This window comes from Centruroides vittatus, unplaced genomic scaffold (genome assembly GCF_030686945.1).
Source record: "Centruroides vittatus isolate TY-2023 unplaced genomic scaffold, ASM3068694v2 contig_364, whole genome shotgun sequence".
In the NCBI taxonomy this organism is placed as follows: domain Eukaryota; kingdom Metazoa; phylum Arthropoda; class Arachnida; order Scorpiones; family Buthidae; genus Centruroides; species Centruroides vittatus.
Window position 1 is genome coordinate 2,872,942 of NW_027122188.1, and position 26,939 is coordinate 2,899,880.

At 32.3% G+C, this 26,939-nt stretch overlaps 1 protein-coding gene across 2 annotated transcripts in view; it reads left to right on the forward strand.

Moving 5' to 3' along the window:
* The first annotated feature begins 929 nt into the window (after nucleotides 1–929).
* LOC136975116 (lysosomal-associated transmembrane protein 4A) overlaps nucleotides 930–26,939 on the forward strand; it is a 32,100-nt gene continuing 6,090 nt past the window's right edge. Inside the window, exons 1-5 of one of the 2 annotated variants that reach the window (XM_067270127.1) lie at nucleotides 930–1,041; nucleotides 11,146–11,246; nucleotides 20,830–21,061; nucleotides 22,953–23,029; nucleotides 25,346–25,564. In XM_067270127.1, the coding sequence (XP_067126228.1) occupies nucleotides 1,038–1,041; nucleotides 11,146–11,246; nucleotides 20,830–21,061; nucleotides 22,953–23,029; nucleotides 25,346–25,564 (633 nt within the window). In that variant the 5' untranslated portion in view covers nucleotides 930–1,037. The remainder of the gene's footprint in view (nucleotides 1,042–11,145; nucleotides 11,247–20,829; nucleotides 21,062–22,952; nucleotides 23,030–25,345; nucleotides 25,565–26,939) is intronic. The other variant, XM_067270129.1, reaches the window with a different exon arrangement.

A 26,939-nucleotide genomic window follows, 5' to 3' on the forward strand; every position in this document is an offset into this window, starting at 1 on the left:
TTCTGATTGGTTTGTATTCGTAAATAATCGTATTATATATGAATCAATGATCAGCGTAAATTTTGAGCTTTTTTTAGGCTTCGAGCAGACCGCATTATATCAAATCAGCGTTAAGCGGGGTCTTACTGTACAAGTTTACTCGCATGGGTCTGTCATCCCTGGGATTTTTCAACGCCATTCACTGCATGGTATAATACCTACATAAAGAATAGTGGAAAATCATGTGAAAATATGCAAATTACGAGGGATAATATAATTCTATTATAATAAATTATAACGATATTAGTAGATTGATTTGTTCATTTAAGAAGTTAACATGTATTACGGTATGCAGTATGTATCCGCCTGCTCTTACAAGCGAGCCTCATCCATAATCTTCCCATTCTCAACAGATAATAAAGAACGGAATCCAGTACTGTAACTAGCCATTCCTGTGCCCTATGCAAAAATTTTCATTTAGGCACCTTAATTAATTAGGTTGAGGAAAATAATAAAACAAATACGGTACATGCATTTTGTGCTCATTTTCAAGTGGGCCCTGTGCGGATGCACCTGTTGCACCTGCCTAGTTACGGCACTGACAGAATCTCATATCCTATGTCAGATTCCGATTCCGAAATCGATATAATCGCTGAAAACTTCCAGTTTAAACGTTTAAAATGATTTAAATTGTAACACGATTACGTCAAATTGAACCGTATAATTAATTAATTATTTTGTAATTCAAGGATAAAAAATGTTAATATAATAAAACAGCCAGAATTTGTTTCAATCTTATATTAAAGTAAAATATCACTATTCGGGCAGTTATAAATCATACAAAAGATATTTATTTACATAATTATATGTAAGCGAAATATGTGGTGTATTGGAAGTAATTTAATACGCGAAAATTATTTAATTTAATAATACTTTCTTCGTTAATAAGTTTTATAAAGTGAGAGGGCGCTTTATGTATCTTAAAACAATTTGTTTATCTTCGTAATAGTAATCACCATATATTTTGCGAATTTATTTCGATACAAAAGTAATAATAAATGAGTAAGTTTTTATGTGTTAAGTATACGTGTATTTTGCATATAATTAAATACAGAATATATAATTAAAATACTTTATTTAGAAGTAAAAGTAATTTTTCCATAATAAAAGTTGTTTACATAAAAAAGCACAAACATTGAGTAAAAGATTGAGATATTGATCTGCATCTATTGAATTTAACAAATCTAAATAATTATTTATTTACAGCTTATTCTTGCATTTACAATATTTTCTATAATAATATATATTTCAAATGTAGATCTTATATAACGCTTTCTAATTATTAATAATAATTTTTTTTAAAAAAAGCATTGAGTAGAGATTGCTTTATATTCTGTAAGAAATAGCAGAAAAATTGTTTTTCTATAATGGAAGTAACTCTTTCAGAATTTTAAGTTTTTTTTTGTGATGTTTATATTTTGAGTTGGTTTTTGAATTTAATAATAAAAACAAAATTATGTTTTAAATGATCAAAATATATAGTTCACTTGTGCATAGGATGCAAACTGGAAGTCATGTTATTTCAATTCAAAACTTTTCCCTGAAAGCAGTTAATACATGACTCTATTGTTAAAGGAAAAGTATGATGTATAGGGGCAAGACACTACTAATTTAAGGTGGAGAGCATATATTTTGAATTAAATAAATTAAAAATTGCAGACTTCTTGCATTGTGATGATTTCACAATAAATAATTGTTCGTTGAATTTTATGTTCAAATTTTTGTAGTGTTCTTTCTTTGAGGGTATATTAAAAATTAATGCCTCTACAGTCAACTTCTTTATTAATAGATATATTTCAGAAATATAAATGTGAATGGATGTTGAAAATGTCCTGTATCCATTGATAATCATTTTTCCACGTAATTCCCATTTCAGCAACACACTTATACCAGCATGCAATGAGTTGTGCAAATTTGTACCTGTAAAAGTCTGAAGTCTTTTCATGTAACCATTTCCATACTTCTACATCTGAAGAGATGTTCTTTAAGCTTTGGGAACAAGAAAAAATTGCACGGCTCAAGGTCTGGGCTATAAGATGGATGGGATAAAATGCCATTGAACTGAAGTTTCTCTATATTGCTATGCATATTTGCTTGCTTGTGTGAGGCTGAGCATTGTCATGAAGGAGAATTGTCATCTTCTTGGAAAGAACCCTAGGCAGCTGTTGCTTCAGATTTCTTAGGGTGACAACACATTGTTCTGAGTGGATAGTCTTGCCATGGTCCAAGAAGTCAAGATAAAACAATGCCATCACAGTCTCAGAAAGCAATAATTATGACTAATTTCAGTAATGAAAATTAAGACTATACAAACAAAGTTTGAGTTTTTTTTTGCCTATTTTTATCCTTTTTATTCCAGTCCAGGAACCACAAAAACAGGCAGTGACTTGAAGTAAAACTTCTAAAAATAACAGATGAATACATTCAAAAAACTTACACACAATTAAAAATGATCTTGACATCAACTCGTTTCTGTAGGCTGTGATGTCTACAAACATTAAAAACTGTTAAAATTCTTCACACCAGCATTCATGTTATATAATTGCATTTAAGCTGAGAGTCTTCTGGTGGATTTTCGGGCAGCCTAGAATTATTTACATATTTGTACATAGAAGCCCAGGATTATATTGACTAATTTTCATTGTTGTACATAATTGTTGTACATAACTTCAACTGAAATTATGTACAACAATGAAGTAATCAATATTTATGCTCTTTAAGTGACCGCTGTTTTAATTCAGATCTGGTTTACATTGGTGCCACTATGAGGCTGTTAAAACAGAGGCTTAAAGAGCTAAATATTCCATCACGAAAAACTTGGACAGTACCGTCCTTGCAGCCTTCGCTAAACATCAAGATATTAATGTTCATTGGAACAAAGCATCCATAATTAGGACTGCCACCAACAAAGAAGTACTTAAACATATTGAAAACTTGAAATTTACAAGGCCCATTTTGACAAGGGATGCATCAACCATAGAGATGCTGAATCGTTATCCTCTGCATGGAAATCTTTTTACCACAACAATTGATTTTCTTAATACTTTATTTTAATTTTTGTTTTTACTTTCCTTTTTGTTCCATTTTCCTATGTAAACCTCATGCACTATACTTTGGAATTATTTTCAAATTTTTTAAAACCGTTGTATAGCTTGTGTTCTATTTTTACATTATTTTGTTGTTTAACTGAAGAAGACTATTAAAAATAGTCTAAAAGGTTTTTAGTTTATTAAACACATCATTGCTGGAAATACTAAGGTGTTGGTTATTTTAATTATATATTACTAGTTTGCATATTATTAATATGTACTATTTTAGTACCTAGTCTATTGGTGGTTATGGAATGTGTTGGACTCAGCAGGCTTAAAGCCTGTAACTCCATAAGAAAAAATGAATACAGTCTGCCTACAAATTTAATTTGTAACCTTCATCCATAAAAGGTACCACTGATCTAAGTTATTTTGGTTTGATTTGTTTTAAAATGTGTTCTGCCCTTGGACAGAATATAAATAAAAAAAGTAGAAGCTAGATAATTAATGAAAATTAGCTTATATAGGATAATTTAACATTATGTTTTACTTAATTTTTTTAACATAAACATGTGATATATGATTAGATACTTATCTAATGTAGTGGATCCATGTACATATCCCTGCTATCTTAGAGATCAAACATCCAATAAAGCAGATGTATGTTAAGTTATTGGAGAGCAAGATTGGTTATTATTATTTAAATTGAAAAATATGCATTAAAAAGTTGAATTTAATGTACAAGTATATGCAGATAGAAAATAAATGAAAAAATAAACAGTACAGGTAGGCTGCCTACAATGTTCCTTGAAAATACCTCATTGTGGGAAATTGCGTTATAGGAGACACCAACTTAATACAAAAACTGGGATTCAGTTCTAAAAAGAGAAAAACTGCCTTTTATGGTATAACATTTTTATCATTTTTTAAATTTATGTACATAAAAAGCTTAAATAAAATTCAACATCATATAAAAACTAAAAAGATTATGATTTCAAGTCAAAATCATAAAGAAACATAATGTTATGCTCACAAATTCAGTCCTTGTCGTCACTTATTACAGTTGCTCGAGAATGTTTGACTGGCCTTATTTCAAGATCTGAGCTTGTTTCATCAAGTTCCACTGCACTTATGTGATCCGTTGCAATTTTTCTGTTATGTGAAAGATAATTAATTTCTAAATATCCTAAACTGCATTGTAAAAGTACCACATTGTAAGAAAATTTCTGGCTTTTTTCTAATCGTGTTGGAGTGAAAACGCATTGTAAAGGTACCGCATTGTAGGAGGCCTACCTGTAGTTGATTTGTTAATGAAATTTTATTACAAGTATTTTTCCATAATTTGTATATTTTAGCTGATATTGTAATTATAAATGTAATAATAAATACAAGTAAAATGGCAATGCCATATTTGGGACAAGACTATGTCTCGGAGACTCACTATTAAGCAAAACAGTTCGATGCTCACGGCAGGTCTCATTCTCATTCTCCAATTATCTTTGGTATTGCTGGTTTTGAGTGTAATCATTCAAACTTCACTGACCAAGTCATCCACAATGCATTTTTAGTGAAATTAACCCATCGAATGTTGAAATTTCTCTCCATTGCATGACACCCCAGGTTGAATTTTTGTCAATGCGAAAATTTCCCATTTTTGAAAAAAATAATGGTGGCTGTTGTATCATTTCCAATTATTTTTTTATTTTGCACAAACAAAATATATATATATATAAATAAATGTAAAAAGAAAAAATAATTATATTTCGGAAGTTAGTTTTAATATAAAATTATAATGATGCGCCATCCCATCTAGTTTCAAAAAGTTTTGACAATAAACGAGATATCTCCGGTCAATCGGTCAAGGTTAGCACATGGCAACTAGAAATATGTGGGGAATAACACGAGACAGGTAAATGGGGTTTTTCAAAGATTCATTTGTCAAAATTCGATTTAGCAACATTTGTTTTTCAAACTTCCCAACGCACGTGTTTATCAAAATTTGATTTCACAATATTCATATTTCCAACTTACCAATGAGCAATGCATTTGCAAATCTCGCACTACTGCCTGTTTGTAGAGTGTGTTGCCATTTTGTATTTTATTTTGTGTCAGTTCTCGGTCCCTTGACTACCTACAAGTCTGTTTTTTTTATGTTTGCATGATTTGGGCACCTAATACTCTGTGCCAAATTTCAACTTCTGACATGTACTCCTTCATACTTCTAAGCTGGTAAGACATCAGGCAGTATGATTTTATAAACAAGACATAGTCTTGTCAATAAGTATAAAATATCTGAAATCTGTATTCTCTAGGATAGTTCATAATAAGAAAAGCTAACAACAATGTTAAACTAGTGTAAATATTTAATAAGATACATAAAAGCAATTTTTCCTAAGCCAGAATTGTTGGGAGCCACTATATATATCAGTTCTAGTGTGATGATCCCACAAAATACATGTTGACCAACAAAGGAAAATGTACCAAATGAATACTAGGCACAGTATATAGTTAAAGTAGTTTATTTCACGGAATATGTACAGATTCTTTTGGATTCCATCTTAATGATAAATAATTACAACATGGTGGTAACAAATATCAATGGCAGATAATGAAATAAATATGCACCGATTGTGACATATACTATAAAATGATATTGGGAAAGACTATAACTAGTACTTACAAACTAACTTAAACTAAGGGAAGATAACAGGGAAAGTGATAAATAGTGAAATAGGATATAGGAAAGAATGAAATACCCGGAATGTACTTTGCACAGTTTCGGTGGGAGGCCACATGGAAATCACTTGGACTGATGGCTCGTCATCATCTTCCTTTGGTTACCCTTTGTACTCAGTAGATACTCCTTTTATTGTAACTACAATAAAATTCAAGTTCCTATCAGACTAGCACTGTTCCTCCAGTCAAGCTGCTCTTGATGGCACAGAGCACTATCTTCCATGTTCATTCACTCTGAGGTCCAGTTCAAAGAATGTTCCACTTCCTCTCACTCATGCTGTCAGGTCCTCTTTCTCTCAATGTTTTCTGTAGTTCCACAAATCGGTCCTCACCATTCAAGGGAAAAGAGTTAGAAAAGAAAGTTCTAGAAGCAAGAAGGAACAAAGAACAAAGGGATATATTCTAAAACTATGATTAAATTAATGTATACAATGGCATACTGCCACATTGTTTAGTAGATCCCATGTATTCAAGATCTTTATTGAATCTGTCATCCCTTATGAAAACTTTGTATACCCCATAACCTCTCTTTGTTGACCTTACCATCTCCATTGCAAAGTAGTTTGTAAACTGTGGGATTACACCTGTATATCAAACTGGCCTCTCATTTAGCAGTTTATACGTATCCAGTTTTTATTACTAGAGAAAGATAAGTTTTAAGTTTATTGAAATGGGTATTGTTTAGGATCTGGGAATAAATTAATTCACTTTCCCTCATTTCTAATGGGAAAAATTGATTCAGACTTCAAACAATATGTTTGAACACCTCCTCGAATGAATTAAATTTTAAGTACGAGGCACCATTGAACTTAGAATTTAATTCATTCCACAGGTTTGTTCATTCCATCCTCGAAAACTTTCTGTGTGTTGTTGCAGTCATCCAGCTAACATTTTACTGGTCAATTAACTAGGTCCAAAATGATAGCATGTCTCTAATCTTAACTATTGTTAAAAGTATATTGATTATTTCAGTAAACAGTAAACATGTGTTCTTTTGAACGTGGGAAAACATGAAAGTCAGAAGGGTCAGACCTGGGCTATATGGAGAATGATGCAAAATATATATAGCAAATTCTGGTGAGTATTAGGACATCTGGTAGTGTTGTGGAGTAGATTGTCCTCCTACATCTCAATGAGCTCACAATGGACCTATTGTTTAACCCATAAAAGTCAAATAACTGCTTAAACTTTTTTACAAGACAACATTATTTTTTATTCATTGAGCTACTGAGGAAAAACGGACAAACCGTAATTATTTACTAGTAGAGAGTAGGGTATGTCCACAAAATAGAATAGCCCATACGACATTTTTGTGAATAGTCAAGGTCATTACCCGAATGCCTGAATCAGTGCGAATGTTTGCAACAATCACAAGGCAGTGCTGCCAGATGCAAGTGTGAGAAGCCGAGGGCCAGGGATTAATCCCTACTGACCACTTACTCGGCAACAGTCTGCAAGAACTGCTCACGTTGCCGTTTTGGATGGCTTTTTATCGAGTGGCGAGGGAGGGGAGCAAGTTGACAGGTGTCTGTGGATAGACAGGAGACAGGTTTAACAAAATAACAAAGCATTTATTGAATAACTAAATCTAGATTACAGGAGGCTATATAAGTTCTAAGGTTAAATGTGGTTATGAGCTATATTAGTTACACAAAATTGGTGACTAATCTTAAAACTATGTTGCATGCCTAATTTGCGTATCAGAGAGAGAGTTTACAAAGTTTAGCTCCGAAATATCTCTAAGGACGAATATGGAGAGCAGTATGCGATGATTGTGCGTGCATGGAAGCGGTAGGAGTCCTTGGTATCTTCCAACCAGTGTCTTCTCCCTTTAGCTGGATCTGGTCTGTTGTATGTTGGTCTGGGAGTCGAGGTGGCACTATCACCAATTATAACTTCCTATGATGATTGCCTGAGCTTCCGGTAGCTCTTGCTTTTATCTCATTGTCGTGAGAAAGGGGTCGTGTGATCGTCAAATGTTGATGCTGAGGAAGCATTCTTGACAACTAAGTGTCAACTTTCCCACTGACTTGTTATTACAACCTCTGTCTGATTCTCTGTTTTTTCTATTGGGGATATTTACATTTCGAAAAAAACTGATTTAACATTAATTTTGCAAGAAAAGCTCTTGCAAGAAAATAAAATTGGTTCATGTGAAAAATTATGAATTGGACGTAATTCTGTATATGCTATACAGTGAAATTATTCAGATGATGATTGCTGTTCTAAATTAATTCATAGGATGTTGATAGTTTGGGGGTTGTATTATGGGACAGATATATGCTAAAACTATAAAACTTTAACAAAAATTTATACCTTGTCTTATCTGTGGAAAAATATGGTATGTACAGTACAGTACTATACAGTACATATATCATAGGTTTTACAATATCTAAATTCAGACTCTAATTATTAAGCTTAGTTCACACTGAATGCAATTCGCTGGTGAAAACAAAAAACAGAGCGAATAACACGTCAAACATGATGTTGTTTCTGGCAAATTTTACCATTTCGCGAATTGCTTTGAAGTTTGGAACCGTCAAGTTTTTTTGCTAGCGAAAAAATTTTGCATCAATCGTATTCCCATTAGTTGTCTTGTGGTTATTGTTGTTTTCAAGATGGCTACAAAAACTTTCTCATGCAATAGAGTAAATGTTGTAATTACGGATTTTTAATTCTCTCACCCAGCATCGTTTTCTTTTTGACGTAACTTTCTTTTTCAATAAATAAACAAATGAGGTTAACGACGGAATATCAAAAGCAGCCATTTTATTTTTTCAGATGACGTTTTCTCTTACTTTCAAATGATTGGCTCCTTAAAATTCGCAATCGCTTTTCACCTTTGGTTGTATGGGTCAATTTCAGTAAGCGAATAAAACTCATTTTTTGCTTTTCTCATTCGCTTTCGCTATTCGCTCAGCGTGAACCAAGCTTTACTACCTACCATGTATTGGTGTTATTTAACTTCTTAACACACCAGGATGAATATAAAATCAACTTTTCTTAAACCAAATAACTGGAGCAAAAATTTTCTACTATTGCGAACGTTTTTGACGCTCCTTCTGGGCTCTTCTTCAGGCTTTTATGTAAATCTATTGCAAGCTGTTCATTCAAATGCCTTCAAAAATCAAATGCCTTCTAAATGAAATTCAAAAATTGAATTTCATTTAGAAGGCATTCTATTTTTGATTGACAACGTGCATGCATTCCAAGATATTCAAATATCGGATAATAGTATGAGATTCTAAATGTGCACAATTTTCAATTCAAACCATTAAAAAACCATTACAAAATCAAATGCTATCGTCCATTAGGACTTGCCATGCCGTGGAAAGCAACATTTCTTCTTTAACACTTTAACTGCCATACGACACGCCGGCGGTCGTACTAATTAGGGCCGTACAGAGCCATCCGACGCGCCGGCGGTCGTACTAGTCAAGGCCGTACAGAGCCATCCGACCGCCCGTCGTCGCTATAACCAATGTAGTTTCACTCAAGGTTAAATTATCCTGGCTTCGTAAGACGTTGTTTTACATCCTAGTGGTGGCCTCTCGCGGATGTCTATGAAGTTTGTTTCCGACTGCCGGCCGTCGTATGGCCTCAGAAGTGGTCCGACGGCCGGCTGTCGTAGTTTTTTTAATAAAAAGCTATTTTATATCTAATAGTGAATAGTTAAAAGGAAAAAATATCGAAAACTAGTTTAATTATTCTCTTTTGTTACATATAAAGTAATTAATATTAAATATTTCATGGTCTTATAGTCTCCGGTTTCAGGCCATACGATGGCCAGTCATCTGTTGTAACCTGATATATTTTTTTTATCTTCACTCTACCGACTGTTATATAATGACCCTTTTATTTATATCATAATAAAATATTAAATATCAAATTTTCTCATTGTGGCCTGAAAAAATGGAAAATATCATATTACAGTTAGCCTGATAAAACGCAAAATATCATATTACAGGTGGCAGTTAACGTGTTAAAATTAATGCATGTGGAATTGCAACCCACCTTAAATATTTCCATTGCCTTCAACACTTTGAGGTGATCATGATGCAGGGTGGTGAGGATGATATGTGCTTCATTAAAGTCAACTGTGATGTCTGGGTCCATTGCATAAGTCAAAGGGCCGTTGTGCATTTATTGTGTAGTATGTCTGACTTATATTCCTTTAATCTTACCACTAATGAATGTTTGGTGGATCTAACATATACCATATCTCTGTCACATTGCCATCTCTTAGCAGGACATTGTTGATCCCCAGTAATCTGTCCGGCTTGGGATGGTCTTTTCCATTCCTTAGTGTGCTGTAAATGGTCGGACACCTCCTGAACTCTATATTGATCTCACATTTCTTGGCAATTGCATTATATATTGATTTTAAATGCAGGCTATAAGTGAGGGGGATCCTCTTCCTATCATCTTCCTTTTCATTGTTTAGTATTTCCCACCCACTAGATGCTACTTCTTTCATATGTTTGTAGTTTTCACATAACCTACGTATAAGGTTGGTGTATCCATGCTCAATGGCTATCCCTTCTATATTTCTTATTTCTTGTGTTAATGCCTGCAAGGTGGAAGAGTGTGTGAATGCTCTCCTGATCAATGCTCTGAAGGCCGCTATTTTATAAGAAAAGAGATCACACGATTTTATTTGAATATACATTGAGACAGCAGTTGGTTTTCGATACACAGCAGTGTGTACGTTCAATCCTTTAGTCATGATGTCCACATCACGTTTGCAATAGTAGAACATTTTTGCTCCAGTTATTTGGTTTAAGTAAGGTTGATTTTATATTGGTGTTATACTCAATAGTATTGTAGTTACTTGTAAAGTTACTTTTTTGTTAAACATATAAACTTTAGCAATGTATAGATCAGTGTTTCTCAAACTTTTTGGACCGCAACCCCCCTTCTGCACTTAAAAATTTCAAAGGACCCCTGAAGAATAAGTATGTGTCGAAAAACATCCCGGAGGGAGGGGGTTAGGCTCGTATTTAAATATTTATATTATTTTTATTATTTATATGTGCAATTTATTTAAGTAAAAATTATTTTATATATTTTTTATTTCTATTATTTCTAAAAATGAATCCATAGTAAATTTATAAAATATTTGAAAAAATTGATCTGGCATCAATTTTTCAGCGACCCCCCCCAAATATTTTTCACAACCCCCACTTTGAGAATCACTGGTATAGATAAACTTAAATTTTTTTCTTTTTACAAAATTAAATTAAAATATTTTGTTATATCTGTTTTTATATATTTGAAAATTTTAATGAATAAGATTTTTAAAAATAAATGTTTGAAATTATTTTAAAAATTTCAATTTTAGAGATGAATTCATCTGATAAAAATATTCCACGAGAAAAGTTTCGTTGCTGTTTTTGCTGTCATGTTCGCACTGGAACAATAATTTTAGGAACATGGCATTTGGTAAGTTAAGAAAGAGTTAATACAGTAAAGTGTCAAAATCTGGATTTGTCCATCGAAAAAGGAATGTTAATCTTTTCAATGGTAATTTCGTTGATGTTCTTTCAGCCTTCATTATTTTGGCCTTGCATTGTTGATGTCCTAATATTCATTCAGAATTTAGAATTTTTTAATTTTGAAATTATTATTGGTGTATTTTTTGCTTAAAAATGATTCTGTAAATTATGTTTTGAATCGTTGTAAGTATCCCTAAACTCCTTGTGAAATACTGACTTAAACTTAGAACACTAAAATTTGAATTGCTGTGTATTTGGAGTTTACAATACTTAAAATGCTAATTTATATATATAGTTGAAAATCTAGACAAATTTAAAATCTGAATAGGTGTCTCACTCCAATTATTCCAGATTTTTAACACTTTACTGTAGTTATAATATATATTATTTATATAGAATATAAAATTTTTAATTATATATAGCTTTTAATTTGGATAACATTTTTAATTTTTGCACAAAAGTTTACAATTTACCATACTGTATACAAGTATAGCATTAGAAAATTTTTCAGAAATTTATTTTAATCACATTGTTCAACTGTTTGCAAATCTATTATACATTATCAAAAGATTGGTATGAGTTTAAAACATGTTGAGCTATATATTTTATAAATTACAAAAATAGTTGCTGAACATTACAGATTGTAATTTATAACTTCCTTTACTAAAATATCCAATGTGATAGTCTATCCTGTCATGAGTATCAGCTAGATTCTATTTAACTAAACATAACCACACCTTAAATATCAGAAAATATTTTAATGACATATTATTTTCTGTAAAGAACAACTTTAAAAAGTGTTTTTGATTGATAAAGTGTTTTATTTTGTTAATAGTTTCCTTTTTTATGACTAATTATCAATATAACTTGACTCAGTAACCAAAAGTTTTATCTTATTCACATGAAATATGAAATTGATCCCAGTTTATTATAAACATCTATTAATATGTTTAGTAAGTACTGAAAAATAAAAAGAAAAAAATTGTATGAATTTAATAATGATGTTTTTTCCTTAGAAAAAAAAAATAAAGTGTGGCATGATGCCATTTATTCATGTATAGTTTTTAAATTATGTTACAGATAACCCCCGTATAACACGGGAGTTACGTTCCAAAAAATTGCCGTGTTATGCGAATTCGTGTTATACGAAACAAAGAACTAGTGCAAAAAGAGGAGTTAGGTTCCAAAAATTAAAAAAACACTCTGTTAAATCCTTCTTTAAATCAGATTTGTGATTCACAAAAGGCCGATGCAGGCATCGGGGCATACAAAATTACAAATAAAAATAATAATATACTGAATATTATACTGTAAAAATATAAAATATATATAAAATAATTTGTCGTTAATTTAAATTAATTTAAATAATTGCTGTGGTCATTTTTGGTATACAGTGATAGAATCCAGTTTTTCAGCTTTATATAGTAAATTTTTTTATGGGTAAAATACTTATTTAAGTAAATATTTTACCAGAGATTATTCATCCTATATGATGATCTCAGCATGAGAATCATCAACTGGTAACAGTTTTTAATACATTTCATGTTGTACGAGGGTTTTACCTAATTACCGAATCGTGTTAGAGTGAACCCGTGCAATGAAAGCAGTGTGTTATATGGGGGTTGCCTGCATTTTTATTCTCTATTACTTTCCTTTCCTAGCCTATCAATTTCCCTACTGTTCTTGATTGTCCTTCATTTCCCAAGTTTAAGAACTTTCCACCTTTGCCCTACTCCTGTGGTTGTGAGTGTTAGACAATAGAATGGAGAAGGCCCTGAGGGCAAACATCAGTGTAGTCAGCACTTTGGTGAAGTTCCCAAGGAAGATAGACAGACAGACAAACTATTCTTTATTCTATTCGGCTACTAAATACACCAGGTTGTATATAAACTTCTTACTTGAACCCAATTAACCAGAGTATATAAATTATTTCTCATGTGCTAACATTTTTGATGCCCCTTCTGGGCTCATCTTCGGGCATTCCAAATTCGTTGATAACTGTTCTTTAAATTTTTAAACTTCTTTAGAACTCATTCTATTACGTATTCTTAATGCGCACGTATTTTGAATCTATTCAAACATTGTGAGCAACTGTGTTGTTCAAAATGCGTACTGTGAGATCTGGAATTCCATTAGACTCAAAATTGTAATAATTTTTCCCTATTATAAACAACCTCGATAGAAAAAAATTTCTAGCCAAGAAAATATGCGTCCCTGGCTGTATAACTGTCAACTATATATTGTTCTCACGCTGTATACAGATCATCTTGCAATAAGAAATGCTTACTGGAACTAAATATCAGAATTAAATATATTCACACCTTTAACGTGTCCAGCATAACGTTAATTTCTATAAAAACGTTTTCGCTCCCTTTAAGAGATCTTCATCAGTTAATGTTTACAAAGAAACGAACAAAAAAATTCGAATTTAAAAAGAACGATTATTTCAAAAACAGGTCGTGCATCTAACGGTAAAAACGTAAATCCGTTCTTAATAACGTCACAACTAACGTAAAATTTAAACATCCAAAATAATCCTAGCCCACGTATATAAATTACCCAAAGGTAAAAACAATATCAGACAGGAATGAAGTGAAGTGGCTTCTGCAGAGACGTAAAATTACGTCATATCCGTTTTATAGAAAGACTTCCAGGCCGTTGATAAGGCATTCAACAATAAGGCGAATATCGCTTTCGCCTTATTGTTGACCCCATCTCACCTTCCCTCCACTTGCTCAACAAGAAGAGTCCTGACCCTTGGGACCACAATCATCAACTTAGCCATCTTGACAAGTGAAAGGTCAATGACCTATTGCTGGAAAGGGGAGATATGACTTCCTCCTACCTCCCTCGGATCTCACACGTACTGTTCACATTTCCAAAGAATATAAATGTGTATAAAATAAATAAATATAAAATAATTTAAATATTATTGCCCATTAGGACCTGCCATGCCGTAGAAAGTGTCAGTTCCTCCTTATAATTAATGCTTTTGGATTTGCCTTTTGCCTTGAATATTGCCTTGCCTTCCATTAGGACCTGACACTTTCTACAGTGTGGCAGGTCCTAATGGGTGATAATATTTAAATTATTTTATATTTATTTATTTTATACATGTTTATATTCTTTGGAAATGTGAACGGTACACATTTCGAATGACACAGTTGCTCACGATGTTTGAATAGATTCGGAATGCATGCACATTAAGAATATGGAATAGAATGCGTTCTAAAGAAGTTTAAAAATTTAAGGAACAGCTAGCAATGGATTTGGAATGCCTGAAGAAGAACCCAGAAGGGGCATTGAAAACATTAGCACCTGAGAAATAGTTTATATACTCCGGTTAATTGGGTTCAAGTAAAAAGTTTATATTCTTTATTCACCTGACACCGCTGGGCACAGTCAGAAAAATGTACATGGTTTACATGCTGACTGTAAAAAAACCTGACATCAAAGAATTATTAAATAAAAACAGTGACAGAAAAAAATATTGCATATGTACAAAGAAGAAGGGCCAATGCCAATGCACAGCCTCTGTGTAATGCAGACATGCCCTGGGACACAGAATATGTGAGGATACAATTAACTTCTCAGCAGCACATAAAACTTACCCAGTTCCAGACAAACCTTCATTATGCACTCAAACACGTCAAAAAAGCTGAAAGACCAGCAGCACAATGATATAAAATTGTGAGATATGGAAATCCCCCTGAACGTAAAATTATAATAATTGTTCCCTATATGTGAATTGAGAATTTTCCTATTATAAACATCCTTGCTAGAAAAGGTCCTGGCCGAGAAAATATGCGTCCCCGGCCTTAAAACTGTCAACTATCTATTGTTCTTACGCTGAGTACAGATCATCTTGCAACTTAAGTTTATAGTTAGCGCCCGAATTTGCCATATTGTTTCCAATTCCAGGAACACCTGTGATCTAATCACATTCATGTGACCAACTTTCCCAGCAAAAAGCTATATAAGAGGCTTCCTTCCCCCGAAGGGGAGTCGATCATCAACCAGTAGATAGAGGGTGTGCTGAAGATAATTAACGGCTCTTGCTTAAAAATAAGTCACGTCTCTGAATTTGGGGGAATTTACGTCTCTTGTGCGAAACTGTGGATATCCTACCGATTTGGTATACGGGTACGACACTATAGAACATTGGATTGTCTAAGAGGTATGGAACCCATCTATGTGAGCTCTCTCTTTCCTCGAGTGGTAGGGATATATAGCTTTTTATATATGTCACCCCTTTAATGTCAGATTTTTGTAACGTATTTTTTTCATTAAATTGTTGTTATCCTGTTACATGGTGTCTTGTTTGCTCGAATATTCGCTTATCGTCTTACCACCTTCCCTCTTACACTCGACCGGATGAAAGGTAGTCCTGTCCCTACCGACAAATAAGCCATCTCTGACTCGTGGGCAAGTCCCTCCAACTTGTTAGTCGAAATTCGACAGAGGTCTGACCTCGTCGTCCCTCCTCAGTACCCACAAAATTAAGGTGTTTCATACTTAGTGTATTAGAGTCCTATTGATATAAAGTTTGGTTATGATGTTAAAAAGATTGAAGTATCTTTTGCTGGATATTAGCAGTTTGAGTTTGTATGGCCAGTTGTGGTTGTCTTTTTCCATTTTCAGTTTAAGTGTGTGCCTGATATCTTCCAACATTGGGCAGGACAGAAGATAATGCCTCACCCCATCCTGCACATTGCAGATGGGGCAGCAATTGTGTCACTTTGATGAAAACCGTTCAAGTATGCATTAAATTGTACATATTAAGTTATCATTTGCAAGATCTGGTGTTGTGGACAAAACCACTTCCATGTAAGGTGTCTTGCAATGTCTGGGATAAATTGACGGGGATATGTTGTAAGCCAGATGTGCAGAGGACGAGCTCTGGGCTTTGAGTGGCATCAGAAGCGACAGGGTACAACCACTAAGATATGGTCAGTACAGAAAGTGCCGGTGAGTCCTGAGAGTTGAAAGGGAAATATTGTTTGGAGGACCAAAAGAAAAGTGAACTAGTGACAACTAAGAAAGAAAATACATATACCAGTAAAATTCAGGAGAACTGCAAAGGTATATTTGGATCATTTCATCGTGATATGTGAAGCGACAGATACCCCTTTTCTAAGACTTCTTTCTTTGTAAATCCATCTCTTCCCTCTTTTAGCATTAATTAAAGTAAAAAACATAGGTTGTAAGGTAGTTTTAAGCTCAGCTGATCTTTCTGTATACTTTAGTGATTTGAACCCCACATGTGTGAATCTTGAAAAGTGGTTGAGAAGATCCTTTTGTGTAATGATCTTGATTGTACTATACTGTTGTATAAAAGTATTCACTAACAATGAATCAAAGTTGGGACCTGATTTTTTTTGTGTTCATACTGTATAAATAAAGTTTTGTTCTTTGTTATACCTGTTTCTTATTCTCGTCATGCTGAACTCCACAAAAGAAAACAAAAATGTAAAGTCAGAATGCTTGAAAATATAAATAATATATAGTATGAAAATCTAGAATTTAATAATAACAATTGTCCATTTTTGGATACCGTACTTCCATTAAATAACATCGTCATAAAAAAACCTTAAAATATAGTGATACTTTTTAATCTAATGTTTTCGGTCATTTTTATCAACCTTCTTTAGGATTAAAAAAAAACTAGCAATTGAATGATCGTTTCATTTGAAATAAACAGAACATAAATGTATTTCTGACATATATTTAAATATTACTGTTCTAGAATAAAAAATTAAAAAATGAGAGAATGCTGGACTTTTAAATAATACATAAATGAAAAAGTATCAAAACAACTAAAATATTAAATGCATAAATAGACTAAATTATTAATATAAAAACATAGAATATGTACCAAAAATACATAAAAATAAAAATATATACAAACATGCAAAATATGTGAACATAAATATGGTAACGTCTCTGTATGTTTCCATATTTTTACCCAATATCATTTTGAGTCCAGATCTAGGAATGCTTTATTATAATTATCATATTGCTATCACATAGCTATCCCAATGTGGTAGCAATACAATAAATGTGTCTTAGTTACCACTGTCTGAGAGATGAGGTGGAACTGTGGGGAAAGGCTCTTTTTATAAGGACCCTGAAAGCAGCCAACTTTACCAGTATATAGGTAGATCATGTGATGGTGGTGGAATATAAAGTAGAATGTGGAACATTTTTTGATACACATCAGTAGTAAGAGCAGTATCCGTGAAAGAGTTGAGGACATCAAGGAAATGGACTTGGAGGTCACTTTTCTGCTCCAGGCATAATGTTAATCTGTAGTGGTTGTTGTTCATTATATCAAGAAAGCTCTGGATAGGAGGGTTAAAAGACTATGCAATCAGGACATCATTAACATATCTGGAATAAAAGGTACTTAAAATTGGACTACCCATGGGTACACCCTAAATTGGAGTTACATGGATCCCTCAAAACAGGAAGAGGAGTGGCAGATGATGTGAGCCAACCCTAAGATAGAAGAATGATAGTTTTCAAATGTTCAGTGTTGAAAAACAGAAAATCATATAATTTGCAGAAGAATGGTTCAATCCTAATGGAAGGAAAAAGTGACTGAAAGTCAAAAGTGGGGAAGTACACTTGCATTGACACATTAAGGTCCCTTAGTCTTCTTACTAAAATGCCCAGCGTTTTAACGACGTATGAATTTTGCTGGAGATGGTCAGTAAAAAGTGATTATGAATTCTTTCAATGTATATCATGGTATACATATATGCCGGTAGCATATATACATATATGCTACCGGCCAAACCCGATTTCAGGCCAAACTAGTTTGTCCTAGGCCAAACTGGTTTAGAATTATTATTCAAGTATATTAATGGTTAAAATAAAATTAAAAGGCAATCAATTAGATGAACAATATTTATGCAAACATAGTCTACTTAATTATAAAAAACAGGGTTAATGTTACCCTAGGCATTGAAGGTGGCGGCTCGTCTCCGATTCCAGCAATCAGAAAACGGAACAGTGGGGACACACATTCTAACCTAACCTAACCTAACCTAATTTATTCTAATAAATTACCATAATTATTAGAATAGGTTAGGTTAGGTTAGAACGTGCATCCCCACTGTTCCCTGTCTTCTGATTGCTGGAATCGGAGACGAGCCGCCATCTTCGATATCTAGGGTAACATTAACCAAAAACGGTATTGATTAGAAGTGACACAACACTTGTACAAAACTATAAAATAAAAATAAGCTAATCAGTACTTATCAGTTTGTATTTTTTTTTTATTAAGCCATGCACTTTTAAAGGTAATTAACTTTCAAAAATATTTTCAAAAATTCAAATGAAATAATAAAAATAACTTTTAGAGTCAAACTAAAATTAAAAATGAACTTATTTGTGCTTCTTAGCGTAACATATAAAATATTTTATCTTTTATTTATTTTTACAGGGTGTACTGTGGTGGCATTTTGAATTACACAAAATTATTTTTTTTTTACACTGGCACCTATTTATAGTACATAAATCAGTTCAGCCTAGGACAAACTAGTTTGGCCTGACACGCGTAGGATAAACTAGTTTGTCCTGACATGCGTAGGACAAACTAGTTTGGCCGGTAACATATATATCATTACAAACAAAAAAATGAGCAATATTTAACTCATTTTTCAATTTGCATTTATTTATAAATCAATTGACTTTGCTACAGTAAAACAATTTTTTTTTTTGTGCAAATTATTATTAACATAAATTTAGTTATATTATAAATAATTGAAAGGCTGAATGTAACAATGGTCTAACCCTCTGCAAAGTCAAAATTGAGTTAACAGTATTATACTCTCATATATTAAATGTACTATCTCTAAAATGAATGAAAGATTACTATTCTGATTACAAGTACAGTAGAGCATCGATTATTCGACTTAATTGGGGACTGGGGTTGGTCGGATAACTAAAAAGTCGGATAACCGAAAAGTATGAAAAAATACATTATTAGTGTAGTGTATTAGGCCTGGTTTAAATACTAGCCTCCCTTTCATGGTCGAGCCAGTGCTGCCAGCTAAAACATGCAAAAATTTAACAAAAATAATATTAAAGTAGCCAAGACATAACCAAATATTGTAGCGCCACATCACTAGCGGACATTTGAATTTGCCGACTAGAACGCGGTCGGTTAACCAATAAGTCCGTTAATCGGGGGTCGGATAATCGATGCTCTACTGTATTGATAGAAATAAAACCAGTATAACAGCAATATCCATAAATTTTGAACAAACTAGAGAGATAGATCACAAAAAAACTCACACTTTTAAAATCCAGCAACATTCTTAAAAAACATTATATTAAACTCCTTGCTGGATTTTAAAGGTGTGAGTTTTTTGTATGACAGCAAAATATGAAAAATTAGAGCACATAACTTTCACAGTACAATACAGTAGAGTCCTGAAAACTCGGCCTAATGAGGACTGAAGAGTGGCCGAGTTTGTGAAAATGCCGGGTTATTGGGATTGGGGGGGTTAAAAAAGAATAAGTACGAGTGTTTCCTCAGAAAATACTCTACTGTACTGTACTTGTATGTATTGTTTGCTTGAGAATACAACAGAGAATAAACTGCCCAAATGACCTTAAACAAAGGAAAAGTATGTACTTTTATGAAGGCATAGAGCCTTTACTACATGAAAATGAAAATTAATGAATACACAGTGTACAGTAATTTATCTGATAAGACAGACTCAGAAAAATACAGAGGCATAAAAATGAAAATTAACCAGCTGGCTTTGCAAAAACTGGCTACTTTTTTTTAAAGAAATACGTAATGTCCTGTTGTCTTCAGCACTGCACCCTGTGTTTTGCTGCTTCATCACGAAGACGAAGAAGGAACAGTAAGTCCATTACTGATGCACCTTGTTGTTCAAAATACTGAAGGGCGGTTTCAACAGCCTTTAGATCCTCACTATGTGATATTTTAGGAGCTTGTATGGTGGAGTCCTCAACGTCAATGTCTTCGTCATTTTCCGGCATTTTTTCATTAACTGTGACAGCAGCAATAATTTCTGGATCTGACATAATGCGCCAGAAATGTGGTGGAGGAGTGGGAGTGTGGCCGAGTTATCCGGACTGTCGGGTTATCAAGTGCCAAGTTTTCAGGACTCTATCAATTTTACAAATAAAAGGTTTAGATCACTGTTGCATTCAGCTTTTTAATTGATAAAGAAAGACATTTTATGCATTTCATATATGTATAGTACATTCAATACATTTCATAAGATGTATAAGTTTTGAAAATAAAATTATGATACCCAATAAATGGGAAAAAGTTGTAAAAGAAAGGGAAATATAATTATTGATTAAAATTAACTAAAAATTAATAAATTTAAATTTTATCTATTTACTGAACATACTATTATGAATTTTTCAAAAAAAATCAGTTATGTAATAATATATATTTTGTTTTATTGGTATCTAAATTTATAATAAATTCAAATATGTATAAATTTTCTAATTTTTATTTAATAATTACAATTGTTTTTTAGTTACTTCATATCCTGGCACTTGGTTTGTTATTTGGTATTATGTTTCATCCAGAAGCAATCTCTAGTCAAATCTCATCTACTAGTATTTCTGATAGTAGCACTGCTTTACCTGATTTGAGAAAATCTTCATCTGACAATGTTTTCACATCAGATATTTATAGTCCTCAATTACATGAATTGATTGGTGCACCAGCTGCAAATTATGCTTTTGGTAAAGAAAATTGGCAAGTGGGTAAGTACAGTAAGTTTTTAAAGTAATAAACAAAGAGTTGTACAAATTATTATTTTTTCTTTGTGCAAACTACTATTAATGTAATCCTCATACATTAACACATCAAAATAATTTATTTTAAAGATTTTCAATAGAGCAATATAATAACAACAACAAATAACAAATGCTTACTGGAACGGAAATAAAACGTACAACACCTTCATATCCAGTACGAATTTTTTAATAGCTTAATAACGTTTTCGGCTGCATTAATCAGCCTTCGTCAGTTAAACGAATAACAACAGCGAACCAAATTCGAATTTACAAAAACCGTGTTTGAATTTACAAAAAACCGCATAATAACAACAAATAATAACAACAAAAACTCAATTAAAATAAAACTTGCTATTTTTATACTAAAAGTAGGAATTAAATATTAAAGTAATTTAATGATAAAATTAAGCAGAGTTTCTATTAAAAATCTTAATTTAAATTATATATTTTGACTTTTATATGGATTTTCAGAAATGCATTATGCTCAAGACTAACCTGTTTGCTTAAAACTTAAAAAATGATACATTATAGTGGTTGTATTTATTTTGTCATCATATTTCAAGGTAGATTTAATATTAAGTAACAAGCTATCTTGTAGCACAACAATATATTTAAATCTTACTACATATAGAACCAAGAAGGCTTGAACTATATTATTTTAACTCTTTAAACTTTGAAAACTCACTCCATCTCTGTTGCTAATGACAAAATTATTTTTCTCTTTCAGGCTACATGAAGAACTTGTATAGCAAACACTAGTGTAAAACCTTTTCAATTAGTCATTCGTTTTTAACAGTCAAATCCTATTTTGGCCAATTTTGTGTTTAAAGTGTTAATATGATTGTTGCTGTTCTAAGTTTTCATTCCAGTATGAGAAATTTCTGTTAAGATCACTGAGACAGGAAATTATCATCTTCATTTTATTACAAAATACTTAGAAAGTCTTTTTCATAAATCAAAGGAGAACAGTCATTCAGTGTCAGTAGGAATATGAGATGAATGATCTAGCATCTTTGATCTAAAAAATCACACACATGCTGTGTAGTTGCTTTGTTTTCTGGCATTATCAGGGAGTAAGATTACACCTTGGCACAGAAAACTAGGCTGTTTTTAATGGTTTGTCATTGACCACGTCTCCAAGAATCACTTTCTTATGGTCTCCAGTTGCCAAGATATGTTTTTTCCAGTAGAATTGTCTTAAATTTTTTATGGGAGGAACTGAAGAGTTTTCTTTCTGTGGATGATTTCATTAATTCTGGTGTCCATATGATGCATTTGTGTTCATTGTCCATAAATAATGCAAAGTAGGAAAGTAGTGTTGGTCTAAAAATCTCTATAAATTAGTGGTGGACTTTGGTCTAGTTTCTTTGACTGCAGAAATCTTATGAAGCTACACATTAAACATTTGACCATGTTTATGTAAGGCTGCCCATTTGGTATTTGTTGTTTGCGAGTTACGATGGACAAGTGGTGGCGTCTTATACACTTTGAGGAAGAAGGAAACATAAAATAGTACAATATATTCAAAGCTTTTAAAATTATAAAAATCTTGATGCAAGAAATAGTGTTAGCTTATTTATTAAATCTACCAGGACTATTTTTTGAAGACATTATTTAATATTTGGTAAATTGAACTAATTTTAGATGTTATACTTTTAATGTGTAATGCCTTAAGATGATTACTTTATCAGTATCTATACATTTAAAACTTAATGTTTTTATAATTAATATTAATTAATATTAATAATATTAATTATATATTTTTTATAATTAATATTAATATTAATATTATAATTAATATTAATGAAGTAAATTTTAAAATAATTAAATTAACTATCAAAATTATTAATGTTCACAGAAGATGTTCAAGTTGGGATTGTTATAACAACATGTACTGGAGCACTAACTGTTCTTTTGTTGTTAGGAGTTATAAAAGTATGTAAAGTTTTATTTCAATTTATTTAACCATCAGATTAAATTATATTTTATGGAGTGTTAGCATACAGTTGCTCCTTATCTTACACTGGGGTGAGCTAAATTGCATTGTATGGTCTGTATTGTTTTACCATTTTTATTGCTTTATTTTTTCTAAAGATAATAAAAAGGAATTAAGCAATTGCTTAGTTCTTTTTTATTTTCCTTTTTCCAAAGAAATTATATTGCTTAGTTCTTAAAATAAATTATAAAATTTATATTCTTGTCATAACTTCTAGTAGTTGGAAATGTCATCATATTCCACCTGTATCCATGCCATTAACTTTTATATTTTTAAACTGCTTTTCAAAAGCATTACATTAGGAAACAATTACTAGTGAGATTGTATGGTAATGTAAGACAAGGAGCATTTGTAGTTTTGTGCATATAATTAACATAATTTAGTAATAAAATAAAATGCAAATTTAGAAAAAAAAATTAGAATTAAAGTTGAGAAATAACAAAATACCCCTGTGATCAAAAAGTATTAGAAATGGTTCAATAAAACACAAGATTTGAATTTATTCATCAAAATTTATTTTGTCCTCTTTAAAATAATCTCCTCCCACTTAAATGTCTTTCCTGTCATTGTTGTGCTAATTTCCTCTGAATTGCATTTACCGTATTTTACGGACTATAAGACGCACGTTAATGTTAAGCAATTTAAAAAAAAAAAAATACCTATAAGACGGTATGGACTATAAGACGCACCTGAATTTTGGAGACAATTTTTCGAAGAAAAAAGTGCATCTTATAGTCCGTAAAATATGGTAATAATCTATGCAAAACTTGCGTGTAGAAATGACCAGTCATACTCTATCCAGGCAGTACAAACTCAAGCACCACACCATTCACGTCAAAAAAAATGCAACGAGCATTGCCTTTTTCCTTGAATTTGAGACATGATTTCTTTGGTCAAGGAGATCACACTAAGCCACTATGATGACCTCATCATCTCTGGGTCATAGGCAAACAAACACCTGTGACTCATCACCAATGAGAATCTTCATGAGAAATATTGGATTCTGCATGCTTTTTTTTTAAACAGATATCCAGTGATCAGCATGTGACATGACATTGCATCTGATCTGTGGTAGCTCCCCTGGAACACTCTTTTCACTGACACGTCACAACTTTAAGTTGTTGGACAGAAATGCAAGAATGGATTTATGAAAGACATCAACTTCTTGTTCCAACTCCATGATGGCCATTAGTGGATCAGAACAAATCAGTTGTTACAATTTGGTGATCATTTCTTTCATTCTGGATGTGGATTATCTCTCTTGTGCTCATCATCTTCCAGCATTTCCTGTTCTTTCTTAAACCATGAAAACAGTTAAGTGTGGATTTCTTTAATTCATTATCACCATAAACTTGCTGCAGGACTGATAGGGAAAATGTGCTTCAGAGATGCTATTTGCACTTAAACTTGATGTTCACACATTGTTCAAACTGTGATATGGCACCAAAAGACAAACATTCACATCAAGATTAACACAGTAATGCCATCATGTGGTGGAACATGTCTGGATCAGCAAGAAGACATCGTATCTTCTCCACAACAATGCACATGCAATGTTATTGTTATCTCTCCTTTTCTTTGCATTCTAGAGGGCAATTCTGTGAACTTTTTGACTGACTGACTGACTGTGTGTGTGTGTGTGTGTAGTCGACTCTGCATAAGTCGAGTCGACACTAACTCGTCACCGTAGGTTAATTAGTCAATTTTCTGTGGTCCCGGCCAACTTACATAGGCAATAATGTTATTAATGTTAAAAAACTCGGTTTACTCGACATCATTTAACTCGTCACCACTGGATAAATCAACATACTTTTTCTGTTTCACACTTTTTGATAAGTTGACTCCTCTTTTGAAAAAATGAGTTCACACCGTACAATAAGCTGTGTGGTGTGAACTCATTTTTCAGGGGGGAAAGTCGACTTATTAGAATTACAAAAAGTGTGAAACAGAAAAAGTATGTTGATTTATCCAGTGGTGATGAGTTAAACGATGTCAAGTAAATCAAGGTTTTTAAGGTTAATAACATTAATGCCTATGTAAGTCAGCCGGGACCACAAAAAATTTACTACGTAACTGACGAGTGACAAGTTATCCGGGTGTCGACTCATGCGGAGTCGACTGTATATAAATATACACAAACACTACTATATTACATAATTTTATATAGTTTAATTATGCTTTTAATTTAATAATTTATTATATATATTTCATTTTAATTAAAAAATTATTTTTAATGCTTAAAAAATTTTTTACAGGGAATTCCTAATTTTTTAATGCCATTTTTTTGTTTACAAATATTTGATTTTATTATATCTGCACTGACTGCTGTTGGTTACTTTTCATATGTGCCTGATGTGCAAAAAATGATTCAAAATGCACCAGACTTACCTTTTCGAAAGTTATTGCTTTGCATGGATCCACAATGGTTATTGGCTCTTATGATGATTATAGTTATCTTATGTATGATGCTAAAGGTATGTACTTCATTAGGAAAAATTTTACTTAAAATTACATTTAACTCTAGAAGTTATATTTGACATTTAATATTTAAATGTAATATTTTTCTATAAATGTTTTTTTATTTAAAATAAAATTATTTAATTAATATTTATTTATTACTATATTTGCAGGCATTTATGTTATTTTGTTTTATTTTGCATCATTTTGCATCATTTTGCATTTATTCAAACTATCTGAAGTTTTGTTTTGTTATGTTGCTATTGTCAGAAGCCGGTGTCTTCCTTTTTGCCACTTAACTGGCTACAGGTCGGTGAGACCTGCTCATATTGTCTTTGGATGGCTTTTAATGATGTAAAGGCCAAAGATCAGAAGATCTTTGTCCTGTCAGGATGCTGACACCAGTTAGGATAAGTTTAGGATAATTTAAAACGTCCTAACTCGCGATTTGAATACGATTTATAAGTAGGAGGGCTAAATTTTGAGGGGGGAGGTCGATAGGAGCCATGTACCAAATGAGATGGGCAGAGAGGTATTAACTATAACAAATAAAAGTTTAATAAAACTACAAATCTAAGATGTACATAATAACTACAGATTAGGCGATTAAATATGTTTAAATACAAGATCATATAAGGCAGTGACTATTCTAAGTCTATGCCCTAATTTCTCAAACGTGGAGAGTTTACAAATATCTATCCAAAATACCTCAAATCTTGGTTGATTGATGATATGACGTCATTCTATCGTCTTTTGGAGGATTCTTAATTAAGGGAATGGCGAGTGTCTTCTCCAGGGACTTCTTATTTCCCTTTTGGGCGGACGTCCACTTTAATGGGAGCACATATGACCAATCATTAATTCATTGAAACATTATGACAAATGCCCGGAATTCTCAGTTTTTCATCTTTTTATGCTTTCAGCCTGGAAAACTGATCATGTGACAGGCAGTTGGGATGACGAATCTGCAGGTGTGAGGTGAAGGGTTACCCTTGTTGACATTATGACTTTGTCCAACTGCAGCTGCCTTGTCCATATTTGATTCAAGACTTGTACGTTTTCGTCTATTCAGACATTGACAATTGACTTTCTCCTCCTCGATCACTGTGTTGTTTATCGTTTAGTATTTGGATGTTATATTTCTCAGCCAGTTGTTGATAGTATGGGTGATATTCAATCCGTTTCCTGTGCGATGTTTGCTTTACGATCGCAACAGAGAATTAAATTATAATTTTTCTCTAAATTTTGTAAGATTGAACCTTTGGTTCTCACACTATTAATAATTTGATGATAAATATCTAATGATATATAATAGTTTTATCTAAATTGAAATAAAAGCATTGATTAAATCAAATGTTAACTTAATTTTTCCTGTAGCATAAATTAATAATA